Source organism: Oncorhynchus nerka, linkage group LG20 (assembly GCF_034236695.1).
Source record: "Oncorhynchus nerka isolate Pitt River linkage group LG20, Oner_Uvic_2.0, whole genome shotgun sequence".
In the NCBI taxonomy this organism is placed as follows: domain Eukaryota; kingdom Metazoa; phylum Chordata; class Actinopteri; order Salmoniformes; family Salmonidae; genus Oncorhynchus; species Oncorhynchus nerka.
This window is the reverse complement of record NC_088415.1, coordinates 16,458,503-16,476,002: the sequence shown is the minus strand read 5'-3', so window position 1 is coordinate 16,476,002 and position 17,500 is coordinate 16,458,503. Positions and strand designations below refer to the sequence as shown.

Below are 17,500 nucleotides of genomic sequence, written 5' to 3'. Positions count from 1 at the left end.
ACACACACACACACACACACACACACACACACACACACACACTGCTCCAGTAGGATGCCCTTGATAAAGAAACAGACTGAACAGACGAATGGACATCAGGCCACTTACAGCACCATTATCCATCACCATAACTTATCTGTTATTCACACCAACTACAGCAGAGACTACTTTCTTTCTATCGTTTCATCCCTGTTTTGTCTGTCTCTGAGTTCTCTGTTCTGTCTGTCTCTGAGTTCTCTGTTCTGTTTTCTGGGTTTCTTCCTCCCTCTATCATTCCCTCTTTCTCTCTCATCCCCCCTCTCTCTTTCTCACACCCCCACTCCTCCCCTCTCTCATCCTCCTCCCTCTCTCACCCCCTCTCTCTCTCTCTCTCTCTCACTCACCTCCACTCTCTCTCTCTCTCCCTCCCCCCTCTCTCTCTCTCTCTCTCTCTCTCTCTCTCTCTCTCTCTCTCTCTCTCTCTCTCTCTCTCTCTCATTGTATTCCCCCTCTCTCTCTGTCAATTCAATTCATTGGCTTTATTGACATGTGAAATGGATAAACAAAACTGAAATAAACAATAACAAGTCAATATTAGCATGAAGACATTTGAAATGTCATATTATCTCTATATACAGTGTTGTAGCGTGCAATTATTTAAAGAAGAAAAGGGAAAATAAATAAATATGGGTTGTATTTACAATGGTGTTTTTTCTTCACTGGTTGCCCTTTTCTTGTGGCAACAGGTCACAAATATTGCTGCTGTGATGCCACACTGTGGTGTTTCACCCAGTAGATATGGGAGTTTAGCAAAATTGGATTTGTTTTTAAATTCTTTGTGGATCTGTGTAATCTGAGGGAAATATGTTTCTCTAATATGGTCATTTCAATTGGCAGGAGGTTAGGAAGTGCAGCTCAGTTTCCACCTCATTTTGTGGGCAGTGTGCACATAGCCTGTCTTCTCTTGAGAGCCAGGTCTGCCTACGATAGCCTTTCTCAATAGCAAGGCTATGCTCACTGAGTCTGTACATAGTCAAAGCTTTCCTTAAGTTTGGGTCAGTCACAGTGGTCAGGTATTCTGCCACTGTGTACTCTCTGTTTAGGGCCAAATAGCATTCTAGTTTGCTTTGTTTGTTTTGTAAATTCTTTCCAATGTGTCAAGAAATTATCTTTTTATTTTCTCATAATTTGGTTGGGTCTAATTGTGTTGCTGTCCTGGGGCTCTGTGGAATGTGATTGTGTTTGTGAACAGAGCCCCAGGACCAGCTTGCTTAGGGGACTCTTCTCCAGGTTCATCTCTCTGTAGGTGAGGGCTTTGTTATGGAAGGTTTGGGAATCGCTTCCTTTTAGATGGTTGTAGAATCTTATGATTATTGCTGGATTTGGATAATTAGCGGGAATTGGCCATTTTCTGCTCTGCATGCATTATTTGGTGTTTCACGTTGTACACTAAGGATATTTTTTGCAGAATTCTGCATGCAGAGTCTCAATTTGGTGTTCATCCCATTTTCTGAATTCTTGGTTGGTGAGCGGCCCCAGACCTCACAACCATGAAGGGAAATGGGTTCTATAACTGATTCAAGTAATTTAAGCCAAATCCTCATTGGTATGACACATTTTATGTTCCTTTTGATGGCATAGAAGGTCCTTCTTGGCTTGTCTCTCAGATCGTTCACAGCTTTGTGGAAGTTGCCTGTGGTGCTGATGTTTAGGCCGAGGTATGTATAATTTTCAGTGTACTCTAGGGCAACGGTGTCTATTGTATTTGTGGTCCTGGCGACTGGACCTTTTTTGGAAAACCAATATTTTTGTCTTACTGAGATTTACTGTCAGGACCCGGGTCTGACAGAATCTGTGCAGAAGGTCTAGGCGTTGATGTAGTCCCTACTTGGTTGGGGACAGAAGCACCAGATCATCAGCAAACAGTAGACATTTGACTTCAGATTCTAGCAGGGTGAGGCTGGGTGCTGCACACTGTTCTAGTTTCCTCGCCAATTCGTTGATATACGCTATCGTTGAAAAGTTTGGGATCACTTAGAATTGTCATTGTTTTTGAAAGAAAAGCAAATCTTTTTGTCCATTAAAATAACATCAAATTGATAAGAAATACAGTGTACAGAGGCCCGTTTCCAGCTACAATAGTCATTTACAACATTAACATTGTCTACACTGTATTTCTGATCAATTTTATGTTGTTTAATGGACAAAAAATGAGCTTTTCTTTCAAAACAAGGACATTTCTACATGACCCCAAACTTTTTAACTGTAGTGTGCAGTATATGTGAAGAGGGTGGGGCTTAAGCTACATCCCTGTCTCACCCCACAGCCCCGGGGAAAGCAATATGTGTGTTTTTTGGCAATTTTAACCGCACACTTGTTGTTTGTGTACATGGATTTTATAATGTTGTATGTTTTTCCCCCAACACCAGTTTCCATCAATTTGTATAGCAGACCCTCATGCCAAATTGAGTCAAAAGCTTTTTTGAAGTTACCAAATCATGAGAAGACTTTGCCTGTGTTTTTGCTTGTTTGTTTGTCAATTAGGGTGTGCAGGATAATACGTGATCTGTTGTACGATAATTAGGTAAAAAGCCCATTTGACATATACTCAGTACATTGTTTTCACTGAGTACATTGTTCACTCAGTACATTGTTTTCACTGTACTAGTCTGCTGTTAATGATAATGTAGAGGATTTTCCCAAGGTTGCTGTTGAAGCATATCCAATGGTAGTTATTGGGGTCAAATTTGCCTCCACTTTTGTGGCTTGGGGTGATCAGTCCAGTTCTAAATATTAGGGAAGATACCAGAGCTGAGGATGAGTTTAAGAGTTTAAAGTTTAAGTAGCCAATTGGAATTTGTGTTCTGTATATTTGATCATTTCATTGAGGATACCATCAACACCACAGGCCTTTTTGGGTTGGAGGGTTTTCGTTATGTTCTGTTGTTCATTCAATGTAATTGGAGAATCCAGTGGATTCTGGTCGTCTTTATTAGCGTATTCTAAGATTTATAATTGATCATATATATGTTTTTGCTGTTTTTCTTTGTTATACAGATTGGAGAAGTGGTTTAACCACACATTTCCGTTTTGGATAGTGTAGATGTGTAGTTGTATGTTAAGTGTGTTCCACTTTTCCCAGAAGTTGTTAGATTCTATGGATTCTTCAATTACATTGAGCTGATTTCTGATGTGCTGTTCCTTTTTCCCCATAGTGGATTTCTGTATTGTTTTAGTGATTCCCCCCCTCTCTCTCTCTCTCTCTCTCTCTCTCTCTCTCTCTCTCTCTCTATTTAATAATAGATCTGATGCAGCTTTAGTTTGTGGTATTCAAAAGTTACTCTGGCCCATGACATTACCCTGCATTCAATTCATTATGTGTCACACCCAAATGAGTCCCATCTCCACCCTCCCTAACTCCTACCTTTTACCCTCTGTTTCACCCAAATGCTTCCCCTCTGCACTCCTCCCAACACTCTGTGTGGTGGCTGAAAACATCACCCCGCCAACCTCTAACAGCACTGTACTGTGTGTCCTTCCCAACTGCTTTCCCTGCACCATCCGAGCCCGACCCCCAGCCAGCGTCTGTCCAGACACTCAGAGAGGGATGCCAAACTCTCCCCATCTCACCTTCAACTGGACTCACGTATTATATCCTTCTGGGACACAGACACACACACATGCACACAAACAAACACACGCTCGCACACAGACAAATGGCTGACACACAAAAACAAAAAATATCATTGCCATTATATCCTGAACAGGCTCCAACTCTCCTCTCCTCTCCTCTCCTCTCCTCTCCTCTCCTCTCCTCTCCTCTCCTCTCCTCTCCTCTCCTCTCCTCTCCTCTCCTCTCCTCTCCTCTCCTCTCCTCTCTCTCTCCTCTCCTCTCTCTCCTCTCCTCTCTCTTCTCTCTTTCTCTCAACTCTTTCCTCTCTCATCTATCTCTCTACTCTCTTTCCTCAAACCGCTTCTCTCTCATCTCTCCTCCTCTCTTCTCTCCTCTCTCTTCTCTTCTCTCTTCTCTCCTCTCTTCTCTCTCTCTCCCCTTCTCTCTTTCATTCTTTGTCTTCTCTCTTCTCTCTTCTCTCTCCTCTCCTTTTTCATATTTCTTCTCGCCTCGTTCCTCTCTCCTCTCAATTAAATTCCATTTAAGGGCTTTATTTGGCATGGTAAAAATATGTTAACATTGCCAAAGCAAGTGAAATAGATAATTTAAAAAATAACAGTGAACACTACACTCACAAAAGTTCCAAAAGAATAAAGACATTTAAAATGTGTGTAAATAGTTAAAGTACTCCCTATCTTCTCTCATCGCTCCTTTCTCCTCTCCTCTCTCCTCTCTTCTCTCTCCTCTCTCTTCTCACTCTCCCATTGCTTATCTTATGTAGTTTTGCTAAAGTTTGTTTTATTGAGTGGAAGCCTGTGGTCCATAGCTAAAAATGTGATGATGATACAGACACATGCTAAACAACCTGGGAACAGCACTCCGTGGGCACTGACAGACCCACAACTGGCCCACAACTGAATTGTTTGTGCTGCTGAGGATTAATAAAAGTCCTGAAAACCTACAATAAACCTTCCATCGACAGACAGACAGACCAGACAGACCAGACAGACAGACTGAGAGAAAACAGACAGACTGTCACGCCCTGACCTTAGAGCTTTTCATGTCTCTATTTTGGTTTGGTCAGGGTGTGATTTGGGGTGGGCATTCTATGTTTTTTTTTTTTTGGCTGGGTATGGTTCTCAATCAGGGACAGCTGACTATCGTTGTCTTTGATTGGGAGCCATACTTAGGTATCTTTTTCCCACATGTGTTTTGTGGGTAGTTGTTTTCTGTTTAGTGTTTTCTGCACCTGACAGGACTTTTTCAGTTTCGTTTATTCTCTTTGTTATTTTGTTCCAGTGTTCAGTTCAATAAAAGTCATGAACACTTACCACGCTGCGCTTTGGTCCGATTCTTCCTCTTCAGACGACGACACAGACAGACAGACAGACAGACAGACAGACAGACAGACAGACAGACAGACAGACAGACAGACAGACAGACAGACAGACAGACAGACAGACAGACAGACAGACAGACAGACAGACAGAGAAAGAGAGAAACTAGACAGGCAGGCAGGCAGAGAGAGACAGAGAGAAAAAACAGACATACAGACAGACAGAGATAAAACAGACAGGCAGACAGACTAGACAGACTAGACAGACCAGACCAGACCGACAGACAGCGAAAAAGAGAGTGGGGGAGAGAGAAAGAGTGGGGGGAGGGAGAGAGCGAGGGGGAGAGAGAGGGGGGAAGACAGAGAGAGAGAGATTAAAATTAAGAGAGAAATTGAGAAAGAGAGAGACAGAGAGAGGAAGCATGAGAGTGAGTGTGTGTGTGACATAGAGATGGAGGGGAATGGGAGAGTTAGTCTACAATATGAATTCACTACAACTTCAGCCTATACTCCATAGTGTAGGGGCCTTGCTGGTGTGTGTGTGTAATATGTGTTGTATGGGGACAATGAAAGATGGCCGCTATTAGTGTCTGCAGGCGTTTGGCTTCCTCTCCGAGGGGCAATGGTGCGTACCCATCCACCGCACAGCATTATGGGAACGGTCTCCAGCATACCATAGCAGCCATGCCATTAGACCTCTCTCTGTGTGTGTGTGTGTGTGTGTGTGTGTGTGTGTGTGTGTGTGTGCGTGCGTGTGTGTGTGCGTGTGTGTGTGCTTAACTGGTTTTCTCCCCATTGTTCGCTGTAGCCCTCAGGCTTTAAACATTCTGTCACTCTGTTTGTGCAGATGTAGAGGGAGAGAGAGGAATAAATAGAGGGATAAGGAAGAGGTAGAAAGAGAAGGAGAGAGAAGAGGTAGAAAGAGAAGGAGAGAGAAGAGGTATAAAGTGAGGGAGAGAGAAGAGGTAGAAAGAGAAGGAGAGAGAAGAGGTATAAAGTGAGGGAGAGAGAAGAGGTAGAAAGAGAAGGAGAGAGAAGAGGTAGAAAGAGAGGGAGAGAGAAGAGGTAGAAAGAGAAGGAGAAAGAGAAGGAGAGAGAAGAGGTAGAAAGAGAGGGAGAGAGAAGAGGGAGAGAGAAGAGGGAGAAAGAGAGGGAGAGAGAAGAGGGAGAGAGAATAGGTAGAAAGAGCGGGAGAGAGAAGAGGGAGAGAGAAGAGGGAGAAAAGAGGGAGAGAGAAGAGGGAGAAAAGAGGGAGAGAGAAGAGGGAGAAAAGAGGGAGAGAGAAGAGGGAGAGAAGAGGGAGAGAGAAGAGGGAGAAAGAGAGGGAGAGAGAAGAGGGAGAAAGAGAGGGAGAGAAGAGGGAGAAAGAGAGGGAGAGAGAAGAGGGAGAACGAGAGGGAGAGAGAAGAGGGAGAGAAGAGGGAGAAAAGAGGGAGAGAGAAGAGGGAGAAAGAGAGGGAAAGATAAGAGGGAGAAAGAGAGGGAAGGAAGAGGGAGAAAGAGAGGGAGAGAGAAGAGGGAGAGAAGAGGGAGAAAGAGAGGGAGAGGGAAGAGGGAGAAAGACAGGGAGAGAAGATGGAGAAAGAGAAGGAGAGAGAAGATGGAGTGAAGAGGGAGAGAAGATGGAGATATCCACACAGACACAGACAGAGAGAGAAAGATATGCAAAGATTGAGAGAGGGAGGGATTTTGTGTGTGTACTGTGTGTGTGCTTGTGTGTGTGAGGGGAGACACCGGGAAGTGGTTTCAGTAATACTCAGAAAACAGAAATAATGTCACTGCTCAGTGAAAGATCAGGAATTCAATCAGACTTCATGAAGTGAGACAAAACGTCTTAATTGTCAGAGGATTCTTTCTACAATAGAGAAACAGCAGCTGAGGCAGTAGAGCAACAATGGCATTGACCAAGAAATGTCCTCAATGAGTGCATGGGAAAAAACTATGTAGACAGTCAGCTAGCCAATCTGAATGATGGAGGGGCTCAGTCAGCTAGTCTGTCAGCCAGCCAGTCAGCCAGAAAGTTGGCAAGTCAGCCAGTTAGTCAGTCAGCCAGCCAGTAAGCTAGTCACTGAGCCAGCAAGTCAGTCAGTCAATCAGCGAGTCAGTCAGCCGGTCAGTCAGTGTTGATGTCTCTGCATCCCCAGTGTGACTGACTGGTGCTGTGCTGTTTATTCAGTCTATTTCCCATTACTACATGGTCCCTCTCACCCAGTGATGGAGTAGTCTATCAGACCTGTGTGTGTCTTTCTGTGTGTATCAAGGATCAAGGTAAGACCCAGATGCAGACAGTCGAAGTAACACTGTTTATTGTAGCAACAGGGGCAGGCAAAGACAGGTCAAGACAGGCAGGGGTTGAACATCCAGGGTAAGGCAGAGGTACAGGATGGCAGGCGGACTCAGGGACAGGCAGGGGTTGAACATCCAGGGTAAGGCAGAGGTACAGGACTGCAGGCGGACTCAGGGACAGGCAGGGGTTGAACATCCAGGGTAAGGCAGAGGTACAGGACGGCAGGCGGACTCAGGGACAGGCAGGGGTTGAACATCCAGGGTAAGGCAGAGGTACAGGACGGCAGGCGGACTCAGGGATATGCAGGGGTTGAACATCCAGGGTAAGGCAGAGGTACAGGATGACAGGTGGACTCAGGGATAGGCAGGGGTTGAACATCCAGGGTAAGGCAGAGGTACAGGACGGCAGGCGGACTCAGGGATAGGCAGGGGTTGAACATCCAGGGTAAGGCAGAGGTACAGGATGACAGGTGGACTCAGGGACAGGCAGGGGTTGAACATCCAGGGTAAGGCAGAGGTACAGGATGACAGGTGGACTCAGGGACAGGCAGGGGTTGAACATTCAGGGTAAGGCAGAGGTACAGGACGGCAGGCGGACTCAGGGACAGGCAGGGGTTGAACATTCAGGGTAAGGCAGAGGTACAGGATGACAGGCGGACTCAGGGACAGGCAGAGTTCAGTAATCCAGAGGTGGAGCAAAGGTACAGGACGGCAGGTTCAGGGTCAGGCAGAGAGGTCAGGCGGGCGGACACAGGGTCAGGCAGAGAGGTCAGGCGGGCGGACACAGGGTCAGGACAGGCAAAGGTCAAAACCGGGAGGACGAGCAAAGAGAGGCTGGGAAATGACAGGAAAAACGCTGGTAAGCTTGAACAAACAAGACGAACTGACAACAAACAGACAGAGAACACAGGTATAAATACACAGGGGATAATTGGGAAGATGGGCGACACCTGGCGGGGGGTGGAGACAAGCACAAGGACAGGTGAAACAGATTAGGGCGTGACAGTGTGTGTATATACTTTCTGTCCCCAATCCATTCCATGACAACTGATCTGGCGTTGAGACGTATATGTTTTGATCTGTAGTATATTCATCCTCATTGATAGATTGTTTTATGATGGTTGTAGTTATGACAGTGTGTGTGTGTGTGTGTGTGTGTGTGTGTGTGTGTGTGTGTGTGTGTGTATGTGTGTATGTGTGTGTGTGTGTGTGTGTGTGTGTGTGTGTGTTGTGTGTGTGTGTGTGTGTGTGTGTGTGGTAAAGGGGAACCACAGAGAATGTCTCTGTGCCACCAGATATGGGACTCAGACCAACGTGCTTCTGAGGCGAGGAGGACAAGCGTGAAATGAATTGTTCCACTTCATCTCCGACCAGCCTCCTTCTTTTGAGGGAGTCATGTGTCGCCTGGTGAACGCCGCAGGGGAACAAAAGAGGAGGGTTGGTGATGTACTGTTCATTTTGTTTTCCTGTGACTACGGAATGATTTCGTCCTGTGGATGTGAGGAGATGCTCCTGGTCCTTTCTCGGCAAACGAGCGCTCACTGTTCCACAAGCACCGGCAGGAACACAACACTAACTAGGCCGTATACACACACACACACACACACACACACAGACAGACAGACAGACAGACAGACAGACAGACAGACAGACAGACAGACAGACAGACAGACAGACAGACAGACAGACAGACAGACAGACAGACAGACAGACAGACAGACAGACAGACAGACAGACAGACAGACAGACAGACAGACAGACAGGCAGACAGACAGACAGACAGACAGACAGAACACCATCCCCTCTGGTCTTCCTCCCTCTTTCTTCATCCTTTCCTCTTCCGTGTCAGAATGTAATTGCCAAAGGATGACAGTGCAACAATAACACTGATATTCTCCTGAACTCTGTGCACAGTTAAACACACACACACACACTAAAGTGCTATTTTATTGACTGCAGGAAATTGGCTCCATCCTGCCATTGCACGTATGGTCTGAAGTTCAGATGAATAATTTAATTGGGCCGTTATTTTTTATATTTCCACACTTATAACACTTTCTTGTCTTCATTTAAAAAATATCTTAATTCATAAATTGTTCAGTTAACTCTTAAGAGCCTATTGATGCAAATCCCCATCAACATTTGTCAGTTGAAATGTTTAATATCTAGGAGATATGTCTCTTTGTAGACTTTTAGTGCAGGTGGAATTTGTGCCCCTATTCTGTGTGTTTTAGTCTGATGACAATTTAGATGACGGGTTATTTTCAATACGCATCACAGAAGTTCAGTTTTACAGCGTGATTGGAATTTAAAGGCAATATTCTTGCGTTAGCAGAGGCTGCTTTCACTGTAAATGCTGCATTTGTCGGCTCAATTACCTTTATATTTCTATCACGGAATCTGTTACACTTCAGCTTTCCAGATTGCGGAGAGCCCTAATTTAAAAAAAGTATTAAAATGTTTTTATTCTTATGCTACTAAACTGTTGGACACCTTGCTACAAGGTGTTATTGAGGCAGGATCTGGATGGTGAGTGGAGGGCCAGTCATACTGGATACTGGAAAATACACAGAAGGAGAAAAAGAGAAGTGATACGACAGGAGAGGAAATGAGAGAGATTGATACACTGACAAAGGGAGAGACAGGAAGTAAAGAGAGAACGAGGGAGGAGAAAGAGAGTGCTCCCACCCGCCCCGCTTCCCAGAAACAGTCTGAGAATAGATTGAGCGTGACAGTCCAGACGGAAGAATAATCTGCTGCCCTCCCTCTTTTCATGGCTGTTTTTTCTCCATTCTCTTTTTGTTATAGATGTCCCTTAAAGCATCAACGCGTCTATTAACTGGAGATATCAGGCTCTTTCTCTCTTTGCAATGTTTAAATCCCTTGCTTCCACCGCTCTCAGAGTAATGCTGGGTCCGCCATGCACAACACTCCTTCCTGTTATAAGGGAGACCCTGACGTTGTATGAAAGGAGGTTTACTACAGCAACACGACCAGAGCTGGCTGTTAGAAACCATATTTCCTATATCTCTCTAGTTGTCTCTTTCTGTTTCTAACCCTGCCTCTCACTCTCTCTCTCTCTCTCTCTCTCTCTCTCTCTCTCTCTGCCTGTGCTCTCCTATACAACCTCCCCCCCCAAAAAAAACATTAACAAAAATATTTGTAGATACATTTGAAGTCAGAACTTTACATACACTTAGGTTGGAGTCATTAAATCTCGTTTTTCAACCACTCAGCACATTTCTTGTTAACAAACTATAGTTTTGGCAAGTCGGTTAGGACATCTACTTTGTGCATGACACAAGTATTTTTTCCAACAGAGAGATTATTTCACAGACAGATTATGTCACTTCTAATTCACTGTATCACAAATCCAGTGGCCAGAAGGATACATACACTAAGTTGACTGTACCTTTAAACAGCGTGGAAAATTCCAGAAAATGATGTCATGGCTGAAGAAGCTTCTGATAGGCTAATTTACATAGTTTGAGTCAATTGGAGGTGTACCTGTGGATGTATTTCAAGGCCTACCTTCAAACTCAGGGCCTCTTTGCTTGACATCATAGGAAAATCAAAAGAAATCAGCCAAGACGACAGAAAAACAAAAGTAGACCTGTCTGGTTCATCCTTGGGAGCAATTTCAAAATGCCTGAAGGTACCACGTTCATCTGTACAAACAATAATATGCAAGTATAAACACCATGGGACCATGCAGCCGTCCTACCACTCAGGAAGGAGATGTATTTTGTCTCCTAGAGATGAACATACTTTGGTGCGAAAAGTGCAAATCAATCCGAGAACAACAGCAAAGGATCTTTTGAAGATGCTGGAGGAAACAGGTACAAAAGTATCTATATCCACAGTAAAACGAGTTGTATATCGACCTGAAAGGTCGCTCAGCAAGGAAGAAGCTACTGCTCCAAAAACCGCCATTAAAAAAGCCAGACTACGTTTTGCAACTGCACATGGGGACAAAGATTGTACTTTTTGGAGAAAAGTCCAAAAATAGAACTGGTTGGCCATAATGACCATAATTATGTTTGGATGAAAAAGGGGGAGGCTTGCAAGCTGAAGAACACCATTCTATCCGTGAAGCATGGGGGTGGCAGCATCATGTTATGGGGGTGCTTTGCTGCAGGAGGGACTGGTGCACTTCACAAAATAGATGGTATCACTGTCCGAGTTTCTGGTCTCAGATTATACTGCAGTTGAAGAAGCCGGATGTGGAGGACCTGGGCTGGCGTGGTTACACGTGGTCTGAGGTGAAGAAGCCGGATGTGGAGGACCTGGGCTGGCGTGGTTACACGTGGTCTGAGGTGAAGAAGCCGGATGTGGAGGACCTGGGCTGGCGTGGTTACACGTGGTCTGAGGTGAAGAAGCCGGATGTGGAGGACCTGGGCTGGCGTGGTTACACGTGGTCTGAGGTGAAGAAGCCGGATGTGGAGGACCTGGGCTGGTGTGGTTACACGTGGTCTGAGGTGAAGAAGCCGGATGTGGAGGTCCTGGGCTGGCGTGGTTACACGTGGTCTGAGGTGAAGAAGCCGGATGTGGAGGACCTGGGCTGGCGTGGTTACACGTGGTCTGAGGTGAAGAAGCCGGATGTGGAGGTCCTGGGCTGGCGTGGTTACACGTGGTCTGAGGTGAAGAAGCCGGATGTGGAGGACCTGGGCTGGCGTGGTTACGCGTGGTCTGAGGTGAAGAAGCCGGATGTGGAGGACCTGGGCTGGCGTGGTTACACGTGGTCTGCGGTTGTGAGGCCAGTTGGACATACGGCCAAATTCTCTAAACCAACGTTGGAGGTGGCTTATTTTAGAGACATGAAACTCGGACAGTTGATGAAACCGACGAGTATTTCTGTCTGTAATAAAGCCCTTTGAGGAACAATCATTCAGATTGGCACGTGGGTATCTGCTTCTATAAACCAATGAGGAGATGGCACGTGGGTATCTGCTTCTATAAACCAATGAGGAGATGGCACGTGGGTATCTGCTTCTATAAACCAATGAGGAGATGGCACGTGGGTATCTGCTTCTATAAACCAATGAGGAGATGGCACGTTGGTATCTGCTTCTATAAACCAATGAGGAGATGGCACGTGGGTATCTGCTTCTATAAACCAATGAGGAGATGGGAGAGACTTGCAACGCGATCAACGTCACAAATGAAACTATTTTAGCCCTTGGCAACGCAGACGCTCGTTGGCGTGAGCGAGCAACGTGGGTGCAATAATTGAATAACGTAGATCTAAATTTATTTTGCAACACTTGCGCACTCGATGCGAGCGGTGTAGTCAGCATGTTAGTAAATATGTGATCAATACATGTTGATAATTAAATTCCTGTGCTGTTTGTAAATACCCTGGTAGATTGACTGATAACCTGAACCAGGTTGCAGGCACTGGTTACAGTTTGAAGATTTTTCTTGAGTGGGCAGCTTGATGAAAGCCAGTCAATATTTAAATCACCCAGAAAAGATACTTCTCTGTTGATATAACATGCATTTTCAAGAATTTCACACATGTTATCCAGATACTAACTGTTAGAACTTGGTGGTCTATAGCAGCTTTCCACAAGAATGGGCTTTAGGTGAGGCAGATTCATCTCTATCCATATTACTTCAACAGTATTTAACATTAGTTTATCTCTAATCTTTACAGGAATGTGGTTCTGAATATAAACAGCAACACCTCCACCATTGGCATTTCTGTATTTTCTGTCAATTTTAAAACCTTGTATTGCTACCGCTGTATCATCAAATGTATTTTCCAAGTGAGTTTCAGAGATAGTTAGAGTATGCAATATCTATTACTAGCAAGTTATTCATTTCATGAACCTTTTTTCTCAAGCTACATTTGTTAACGTGGGCTATTTTGAGCACTTTTCTGGGATGCCTGCTTTTTTACATTGCTTTACTGGGAAGCTTAGCAGAAGTAGATATTTTCATGTTATTTATGTTAGTGCAGGGTGAGCTACACACGGTGGACTTCCTACTAGGGCACACCGCCTCAGTGCTAACAGGATAAATCTGGTTCATAGGCACATAGGATCAGCAGAGGCATTCAGGGCAGTTAGAGGACATACATTAGGTTACTTACAGTGTGTCTACCAACGCCCCTGGTATAATGTACATTTGCTAAAGCATTTTGATGAATCAGCGACAAACAATGGTAGGGATTAACTGAGCTGGGCTTGTGTCATTGATAAGTCATTGTCTCAACGTGGCCTTATAAGGCTGTGAAAGGATCCAGGAACCCAAATGATATGGGTGTATCCCATATCCTCCTTACAAAATGTGTTTTGTTTCCAAAAGGTATCGAAATTCTAAACAACAGCTACACCCATTGAGCTGCAATAATCACGTTGCCAGTTGTGAAGAGAAGGAATCCTGCTAAAGCGTTTAATGCCACGATTCAGAGAGGACACAGGGCCAGATATGATGGGTCTTTTATTACTGTCTAGCAGAGAGTCAATCAGCGCTTTGAAATCCAGTTTCAACTGTTCAGAGCTGCCCTTCATAATGTCATTAAAACTCACATGGACTAAAAAAGAATCAATGTCCATGTCCTGATGTAGTACATTCGGGAGCAGCTTAGTAATGTCATTTACTCCAGCTCCGGGATGGGACATTGTTTTTGCACCAGGAACAGTCACATTTCTTAACGTGGAGCTGCCCAAAATCACGGCCGGCGAGAAGGACGAGGAAATCCGCCCACTCCCACTCCCACGCTCCACAGGACGGTGCCTCCGACAGATGGAGAAACCCCACTCCCACTCTCCACAGGATGGTGCCTCCGACAGATGGAGAAACCCCACTCCCACGCTCCACAGGATGGTGCCTCCGACAGATGGAGAAACCCCACTCCCACGCTCCACAGGATGGTGCCTCCGACAGATGGAGAAACCCCACTCCCACACTCCACAGGATGGTGCCTCCGACAGATGGAGAAACCCCACTCCCACGCTCCACAGGATGGTGCCTCCGACAGATGGAGAAACCCCACCCCCACACTCCACAGGATGGTGCCTCCGACAGATGGAGAAACCCCACCCCCACGCTCCACAGGATGGTGCCTCCGACAGATGGAGAAGCCCCGCTCGATCCAGAGCAGGGAAGGAATGTTACCGACGTCGACTTCAAAATCATAAGGGAAGTAGTAGGAGTAGGCACAGCGGCCGCAGACACAGGTACCCCCAGCGACAAAGGTGCAGGAAGATCAGGCCCCCGGGTGGAGAAACTATTTGTTGTTTGTTTCCGCTCCGGGCGGACAGCTAATGATCTTTACATCGCCTCCTGATGAAAAGATGACAGAGGCCTGTAATTTTCTTCATAGGTACACTTCAACGATGACAGACAAAATGATTTTTAAAAAATCCAGAAAATCACATTGTAGGATTTTTTATGAATTTATTTGCAAATTATGGTGGAAAATAAGTATTTGGTCACCTACAAACAAGCAAGATTTCTAGCTCTCACAGGCCTGTAACTTCTTCTTTATTAAGAGGCTCCTCTGTCCTCCACTCGTTACCCGTATTAATGGCACCTGTTTGAACTTGTTATCAGTATAAAAGACACCTGTCCACAACATCAAACAGTCACACTCAAAACTCCACTATGGCCAAGACCAAAGATCTGTCAAAGGACACCAGAAACAAAATTGTAACCCTGCACCAGGCTGGGAAGACTGAATCAGCAATAGGTAAGCAGCTTGGTTTGAAGAAATCTACTGTGGGAGCAATTATTAGGAAATGGAAGACATACAAGACCACTGATAATCTCCCTCGATCTGGGGCTCCATGCAAGATCTCACACCGTGGGGTCAAAATGATTACAAGAACGGTGAGCAAAAATCGCAGAACCACACAGGGGGACCTAGTGAATGACCTGTTCCAGGCCCGTCAGAAGTTTGCTAGAGATCATTTGGATCATTTGGATCCAGAAGAAGATTGGGAGAATGTCATATGGTCAGATTAAACCAAAATATAACTTTCTGGTAAAAACTCAACCCGTTGTGTTTGGAGGACAAAGAATGCTGAGTTGCATCCAAAGAACACCATACCTACTGTGAAGCATGGGGTGGAAACATCATGCTTTGGGGCTGTTTTTCTGCAAAGAGACCAGGTCAACTGATCCGTGTAAAGGAAAGAATGAATGGGGCCATGTATCGTGAGATTTTGAGTGAAAACCTCCTTCCACCAGCAAGGGCATTGAAGATTAAACGGGGCTGGGTCTTTCAGCATGACAATGATCCCAAACACACCGCCCGGGCAACGAAGGAGTGGCTTCGTAAGAAGCATTTCAAGGTCCTGGAGTGGCCTAGCCAGTCTCCAGATCTCAACCCCATAGAAAATCTTCGGAGGGAGTTGAATGTCCGTGTTGCCCAGCAACAACCCCAAAACATCACTGCTCTAGAGGAGATCTGCATGGAGGAATGGGCCAAAATACCAGCAACAGTGTGTGAAAACCTTGTGAAGACTTACAGAAAACGTTTGACCTCATTGTCAACAAAGGGTATATAACAAAGTATTGAGATAAACTTTTGTTTTTGACCAAATACTTATTTTCCAACCTAATTTGCAATAAATTCATTAAAAATCCTACAATGTGATGTTCTGGATTTTTTTCTTCTCATTTTGTCTGTCATAGTTGAAGTGTACCTGTGATGACAATTACAGGCCTCTCTCATATTTTTAAGTGGGAGAACTTGCACAATTGGTGGCTAAATACTTTTTTGCACCACTGTAAATAACAAACCAAGTGTTTCCAGGCTTCATGGTATCAAGAACAAGATACAACTAGATGAAACTAGCCACCTACGATTCCCCACATAGCAGCTTCTTGTCATTGTTGCTAGCTATCTGGCCATACAGAAACACAACAACACACAACTTTCGGCCTAATTGAAGTGTGTGCATCGTTTTTGTGAGGTTGTCAGCTGACCCGTCTATTAACCAATACGTAAAGAGTCATTTAAGAAGCTGACTAAGGAATAACTTTGGCCACCCTGTGGACTAGATGTCATAGGCACGCATTTTGGGAATATTGTCAGGAATTATATGCATTTGAGCAACGATGCAAACGTATGTACATGCACCACTGGAATTCATTTTAAGGCATTAAATGTATTTTGGCAAAGAGGCAAATGTATCTACACTACCGTTCAAAAGTTTGGGGTCACTTAGAAATGTCCTTGTTTTTTTTAAAGAAAAGCAAAATTTTTGTCCATTAAAATAACATCAAATTCATCAGAAATACGGTGTAAACATTGTTAATGTTGTAAATGACTCTTGTAGTTGGAAACGGCTGATTTGTTATGGAATATCTACATAGGCGTAGAGAGGCCCATTATCAGCAACCATCACTCCTGTGTTCCAATGGCACGTTGTGTTAGCTAATCCAAGTTTATCATTTTAAAAGGCTAATTGGTCATTAGAAAACCCTTTTGCAATTATGTTAGCACAGCTGAAAACTGTCGTTCTGTTTAAAGAAGCAATAAAACTGGCCTTCTTTAGACTAGTTTTCTATCTGGAGCATCAGCATTTGTGGGTTCGATTACAGGCTCAAAATGTCCAGAAACAAATACCTTTCTTCTGAAACTCATCAGTCTATTTTTGATCTCAGAAATGAAGGCTATTCCATGCGAGAAATTTTCAAGGAACTGAAGATCTCGTACAAGGCTGTGTACTACTCCCTTCACAGAACAGCGCAAACTGGCTCTAATCAGAATAGAAAGAGGAGTGGGAGGCCCCGGTGCACAACTGAGCAAGAGGACAAGTACATTAGAGTGTCTAGTTTGAGAAACAGACGCCTGACAAGTCCTCAACTGGCAGCTTCATTAAATAGTACCCGCAAAACACCCGTCTCAACGTCAACAGTGATGAGGCGACTCCGGGATGTTGGCCTATTCTATTTTTTTTATTTGATAGGGAAGCTGAGAGGTCAAATATACTGTTAAGATTTCTCTCTCGCTCTCTCTCTCGCTCTCTCTCTCTTGCTCTCTCTCTCTCTCTCTCTCTCTCTCTCTCTCTCTCCCTCGCCCTTTCTTTCTCTCTTTGGTGGTTCGGTCCCCTCTATCTCTCTCTCCTTTAATCAACTGACCTGCAAATCTATATGCTGCCTTCTGTGAGAGGGAATACACACACACATTTTAAATTCTTTATTTTAATCAATGATTACTTCGTAAAGGTTGTTGATGCAATAACACTTAAGGAAACTTAAAGCACCTTCTCCTCCACACAGCTACGCTGACCATAACAGCTGAAACAGAGCAGTACCTTCTCCTCCACACA

General features: G+C 44.7%; 1 protein-coding gene across 1 annotated transcript in view; it reads left to right on the top strand.

Annotated features, from left to right (window-relative positions):
- The window catches only part of cacna2d3a (calcium channel, voltage-dependent, alpha 2/delta subunit 3a), a 452,439-nt gene that overhangs the window by 15,354 nt on the left and 419,585 nt on the right, over positions 1-17,500 (top strand). Inside the window, exon 3 of the mRNA XM_065006038.1 lies at positions 9,552-9,563. Within this exon, the coding sequence (XP_064862110.1) occupies positions 9,552-9,563 (12 nt within the window). The remainder of the gene's footprint in view (positions 1-9,551; positions 9,564-17,500) is intronic.